Consider the following 6,515-nt stretch of genomic DNA (forward strand, 5'->3'; position numbering starts at 1 on the left):
TTATAGAAAGCTTTAAAATTTGATTGTGAAAAATGAGTAAGCTTAGATGAAAGACAGATAAATGTATGAAATAGAATTTTCAGAATGTGTTGAAAGTTTTGCATGGCTGAAAATAGATTCTAAGGTAAAGTGGGAGAAGAAATAGGTGGCAAAATGATATTAATAGATACAATTGGACTAAGTTGAAACTCCAGAAGGGTAGATATGGGTGGCATAGGTCTATTGAAAGAAAGATAATACTAAAATCAAGAGATGGAGCAAAGCAAATTACACAGAAAGAGAACAATTAAAAACTGAGAATGAAACTCAAGGTATTCAGAAAGTCAAGTTGATATATTACTTGAACAAATGCCACCAATGTGACAGAAAATAGTATAACTGAATCAGGAAATGCCAAGAATAGAGTTGACTACAGTAGATCTTATTGTCTATAAGTATCATTATCAGAGTTTGCAGTCTGTTTGTATGTCAATAGGCTATATTGTATATCATAAAGAGCTTGGTTACCTATTATAGGACTAATTTTAAAATGAATATTCTGATTTGTTTTATTAATTCCCCTTAACTGTTTTCAAAATGCATCAAAATAGATCTCTGAGAATTTCTTACTTGGTGTGGGTTAGAAGCATGGGGTATGCTTCATTTCTCATGTAGTCAGAGAAAATTTATTTTAGGAGAGGACAGTAAAAGGAATTGTTGGCCATCCTACAACTTCCTCTCACCACTAAGACTAACATCAGAAAATGTATTTTGTTCTTTCTTTCTTTTTTTATTTTAAAGATGTGGGGTACAATTCAGGGTTAGGTATAGAAACGTTGATTATGCAGGCACCCTTGTTGATGAGGTGTGCCCCTCCCTCCCCTAGCAGATTTCCTCAACTGCCAATCCCACCCACTCCACCCCCAGCAGTTTTTCACTACTGCCAATCCCTTTCTTACTGTTATGATAATTTTTCAAGATTCACTGATAAGTGAGAACATATGGTACTCTGTATTTTCTTTCTGTGATAGATCACTGAGTATGATCAACTCTAAATCCATCCAAGTTGCTGCGAAATTCATATGTTTGTCCTTCTTTATGACTACATAATATTCCATTGTGTATATGCACCACATTTTTTTTTTTATCCAGTCCAGCTTCGATGAGCAGTATGGTTAGTTTCATGTTTTTGCTATTGTGAATAGAGCTGCAACAAACATACATGTGCAGGTATCTTTTTTGTAGAATGATTTGAGTTCCTCTGGGTACATTCCCAAAAAGGGAATTGCTGGATCATATGGAAGGTCAATTTCTAGTTCTTTCAGAAATCACCACACTGTCTTCCAAAGAGGTTGCACTAGTTTGCATTCCCACTAGCAGTGCAGACGTTCCTTTTTCTCTGCATTCTTGACAGTATCTGTTGTTAGAAAAACGCACTTCAGGGACACTCCAATTTAATTACCTATATCTGTTATTAGGCTTAGCTTTCTTCTATAAATGTCCAGGGTTTCTTTTTGCCTTCTAGTTTTGCAACTGTGGGCAAATTATTTTGCCATTTCCAACAATATTGCTTTTTCCTTTTTTTGTTTTGAAGTTGAAGTCTCACACTGTCAACCAGGCTGGAGTGCAGTGGCACAATCACAGCTCACCATAACCTCCACCTCTTGGGCTCAGGTGATCCATCGGCTTCAGCCTCCCAAGTAACTAAGACTACAGGCACATGCCACCACGCCAGGCCAACTTTTTAATTTTTTGTGAAGACGAAGTCTCACTATGTTGCCTAGGTTGACCTTGAACTCCTGGGTCAAAGAATTCCTCTCGCCTTGGCATCCCAAAGTGCTGGAATTACAGGCCACCTCATCTGACCAATTTTCAGCAATATTTTCTTTGGTGAATTTTTAATTCTGCATTGTTGTCCTAGGAAGTCATTTTCTTTATTTTTACTCTGGAAATGATTTACAGCACATAGTACCCCTCTCTTGCCCTCTTAATTGCTGATTTTTTAAGATGTTGTTGGAGGTTCTGGAAGTTCTGTGCTTGGAATTCCTCTCCTACTGCACAAAACTAACAGTTAACAGAGAAAACAATTAATACTCAGGGATTCTGCTTTTAATTACTCCTGATTTGTTCTATAACTGCCACTAATTACGCAAAAATTTTTCAAAGTTTTATGTGTTAACTCTTTTGATCATACAGTTTTTGGTAAGTATAGTGTCTACACACAATAACTATTTAATGATCAAACCATTATGAAAAGTAGTAGATTAAGGTATGATTTTTCTTGGGGCTATAAAGCTACTTTCAAAATCCTTAAATATACTGACAATAAAAATGCAGCCTTTTTGTTGCTGACTCCTTGGTTGGTAAGAGAGACATATTTCAAAGATCTTAGGTCTCAAATATGCAGAGAAAACATTTCCTGGATACAGGCTAAGGTCTTCATCAGTAATGCAGTCCACTTCTCACAATTATATTCTTTCTAAACTGCTCTAATAGTTTCTGGTTAAATGAAAAATCGCCGTATGTGTGGATTCTGTCCAATTTCCTATTATGAACTTTCTTTAAATAGAGCTTGTTTTTAAAGTAAATGAGTATAGAACTTTAGCCTGAGGAATGACCCAAACCTAGCTGCCTGGTTGGTTTCATGTTTTTGAATGGATAACTCTATTTTCTAAAAAGAATAGAGTTATCCATTCAACACTTCATTGTAAAAGTTCTATATCAATAGATATATGCTAGTTACAAACCTGGAAAAATAAATTAAATGTGGAGTGATTACAAGCACTTCTAGAGAAAGCTTATTTGGAAGACACTAGTAGAATTATATCATTGGTTATAATGATGTAACTCATACATATTTCTAAGAAAAAAATGTATTTGAATTGGTTTGAACTGTTAACCGAGGATGAATAAAAGATTGTGTATAGTTTGAAAAGACTCCTTGTCATAAATATGTCAATTTTGTCTCTGATATAAGTCTGGCTACATGATCATTCAAGGCTTCTATGATAGTTATCCTTCCAATCTCTTGTATAATGAATGAACTCTAGTCGCATGGTTTATATTTTCATTACTGCTATTTCTCCTCAAGAAGTATCTGACAAATAAAGGCTAATACTCTATTATACACAAGTAAAGTTTATAACAATAACAATTTAACAGTGCAATTAAGAAAATTTTTTTATTTTAAATCTGGACATATTCACAAATATACAGGTACATATAAATAACAATAAAAATAATAATTGTTACTATTTATTGATAGCTCATTATATTAGATGCTTTATAGATTTATTTCCATTCTTACATTTATTATTCTTAGTAACTTATTTAAGATATTATGTCTGGCACACAGGTAAGCAAACATATGTTCAGACGGTATAAAAACTGCAGACTTCCAATTTCTTCTTTAACATTGAAATGTTAATTCTGATAAGAAGGAATAAAATTAGGAAGCCATTCCTATCTTCCATTTAGCATTCTGAATTCATTTAGGTGGGTTTTTTTTCATCTTTTTTTCTTTCAGCAAACTTTCTTGTAAGTTTGCCAATTAAATATATTGCATGAGGATCTCAAGAATTTTGTATCACTGATTACTTAAAAGCACAGTCAATAGAATATAGAATACCTTTTAGTGTAATTATTCTTATTTAAACTTTTGAAGTTATGGGAACACACACATCTTGACTACAACTTTAGACATTTACTAATATGTTAAGTAGAATTAAGCAAAATTTTAATAGATAAAATCGTAATTTTATATATCCTAAAGAAATGTTTATTTTATTTTGAAGCTTTTATTTGCTATAAAACTTAACATTAAATAATTTTAAGATATATAATAATTTACTTACATACCCTGTTTTAAACTAGTCAAAAATTTGGATAGGAGATCTATGTATTGACAGAGAGAAGCTTTTCTACTCATTTACAGAAAAATACTTATCATAGATACCTAATATATATTTTCTATGTTTGACAACATATATATATACACATATATGTACATATTTATCTATTATCTAGCACTCCATAGAGAAAACATTGTGGGACTTATAAATTTGGAGAACTACTTAGCATTTATATCTAAAAGTGTATACTAATAACGGTATAGGTTTCTTTACTAATAGAATGATTTCATGAACATATCCAATTAAAATGAGTAATGAAAAATATTTTTTGCTTTTTAAAGGAATGCACTTACATTTTTCTTTAAATTATATTACACCTTTCACATAATTTCCTGGAACCTCTGTAGCATAGAGAAGAAAATTTCCCCAAAAAATTATAAAACTATATTTTCTGTGTATAGCAAGCAAAATATCATATAAATATTTATAAAGATGTTCCACAATGTTTGAAGCTTTTTTCCAGAATAAAACTCAAACATAATTTTAGTTTTCACATTATTATTGAAGAGTCTGTGATTTTAAAAATTGTGCAAAGTAGAAAGACGCAAAAAAATTACTTTAAATAGTATGAGAAATATATTAAACAAATTTGCTTGCAAACTGTTAGAAAAAAGAAAACAATGAACAAAGGTAGCAGAGAGGCCATTTTGATTAGGAGAAGCCACTAAAAATTTACATTCATGTTTTAAATTGTCCTTCTCTGTGCCTATAATTAATCATGCCACATCACTTCATGTACTCGAGAAAAGTACTGTTTTCCTTGCTATGTTCATGAAGGCTTGCTTGACTTGCTGATTCCTCAGGCTGTAAATAAAAGGGTTCAGCATGGGGGCTACCGAGGTGTTCAGCACAGCAACTCCCTTGCTCAAAGACATTCTATCTTTTGCCGAGGGTTTAACATACATAAAAATGCAGCTTCCATAAGAGAGAGAGATGACAATCATGTGGGAAGAACACGTAGAAAAGGCCTTTGTCCTCTGACTAGTAGAAGGAATTCTCAAAATTGTTCTGATGATGTATATGTAAGACAGAAATATCAATGCCAAGGTGAACATTAGAGTAAACACAGCACAGGAAAACCCCATGACCTCTAAGAATTTTGTGTCTGAACAGGAAAGTTGCAGCAGGGGAAAATAATCACAGGTAAAATGGTCAATAACATTAGACCTACAGTAATCAAGCTTTAAGAGCAACATGAGTGCTGGGAATATGATTAAGAATGAAACCAGCCAAGATGCAAAGACAAGCAGCGAACAGACTCTTCTATTCATGATGGTTGTATACCGCAGGGGCTTGCAGATGGCAATGTAACGATCATAGGACATGGCAGCCAGAAGGTAGAACTCAGTGACACCCAAGAGAATGAAAAAAAATAACTGAACTATGCAATTATTAAAAGAAATGGTTTTATGTCCTGAACTAATGGTACCCAGAAACTTGGGTATACTGACAGTTGTGAATGAAACTTCTAATATGGAGAAATTTCTGAGAAAAAAATACATGGGAGTCTGGAGGTGGGAGTCCAATAGGGTAAGGGTGATGATGGTCAGGTTCCCAGTGATGCTGAGCATGTAGGTGATCAGTAGAAAGACAAAGATCACAACCTGAAGCTTTGGGTCGTCTGTCAATCCCAGGAGAATAAACTCGGTTATTTCTGTATTGTTTCTCATCCTTCAGTTGCTTCTTATTTTTATTATTTTGCAAGCCAGACCTAAAGGAGAAGACACAAAAAACAAACTTGAAAGTTGTGGATTAACACATATTCAGGTATAGAACTGGAACCTGGCTTACATAGTATGCCATTTCCACCTTCAGGGAAAATTGTAGCCACCTGATAATAGCGATCCTTTAATTTCTTCTCTTTACTGGTCAAAACTCTTTGGTTAAAGCAGGTTAGAAACAAAATTTGGTATCACTCAGCTTGAAGTGGTAGGAAAGGAATTTGTAATCAGACTCTTCCGACTCCAAATAATATCGATCACATTTCAGAGACGTGTCCACAAGGTTTCTTCCCAATGAGAACCAACTTTGTGTCCTTGTGTTAATCCCTATTCAAGTTTCTTGTTTATGTTAAAGTTTAATTACATTGATAATTCTCAAAATGGGAAAGATATTTTCTTTAAGTGAATGTTTTGTCCTTAATCATTGTAAAAGTTGATCATATGCATTGGGTCATTCTTGTCATGCCCAAGTAAAACAATAATATTACTTATTATAATATATTTCTATATTAAATTAAGGGCCGGGGGGGGAAAACACAGGACACTTAACATTGCTCTAAAAATGTAACTCTGCAAGCCTGGCTGCTGAAATTGCCCTCTGTAATCTGCAACTAGTGTTATCTAATAGCTGCTGACATAACCTCCTGTGACTCTAAGAATAGTTTTACTCGTTGCCTTCACCCACCAGTCATAATTTGCCAGTTCCCCCAAACCCTACTTATGCCAGTGAACTTTCTCAAAGATCAATACATAACATTCATGTTTTTTATAAAACCTCTAATCTTCTCTTTGTTCTTCAGACATACCGAAGACCACCTGGTCAGTGTATGCCCTAAGCTTAAATTCTTGCTCCTCAAATAAAACATTTTAAAGATTTGTCTCTGTATTTTATTTGACTTCACCT

At 33.6% G+C, this 6,515-nt stretch overlaps 1 protein-coding gene across 1 annotated transcript; it reads right to left on the reverse strand.

Moving 5' to 3' along the window:
- Positions 1 to 4,529: 4,529 nt before the first annotated feature.
- LOC103266361 (olfactory receptor 6C1) lies at positions 4,530 to 5,598 on the reverse strand. The gene has a single exon (XM_008063967.1). It carries the CDS (start codon positions 5,558 to 5,560, stop codon positions 4,622 to 4,624), a length of 939 nt encoding a protein of 312 aa, XP_008062158.1. The 5' UTR covers positions 5,561 to 5,598; the 3' UTR covers positions 4,530 to 4,621.
- Between the last annotated feature and the right edge of the window lie 917 nt (positions 5,599 to 6,515).

This window comes from Carlito syrichta, unplaced genomic scaffold (assembly GCF_000164805.1).
Source record: "Carlito syrichta isolate Samal-C Ts95f unplaced genomic scaffold, Tarsius_syrichta-2.0.1 Scaffold307161, whole genome shotgun sequence".
NCBI classification, from domain to species: domain Eukaryota; kingdom Metazoa; phylum Chordata; class Mammalia; order Primates; family Tarsiidae; genus Carlito; species Carlito syrichta.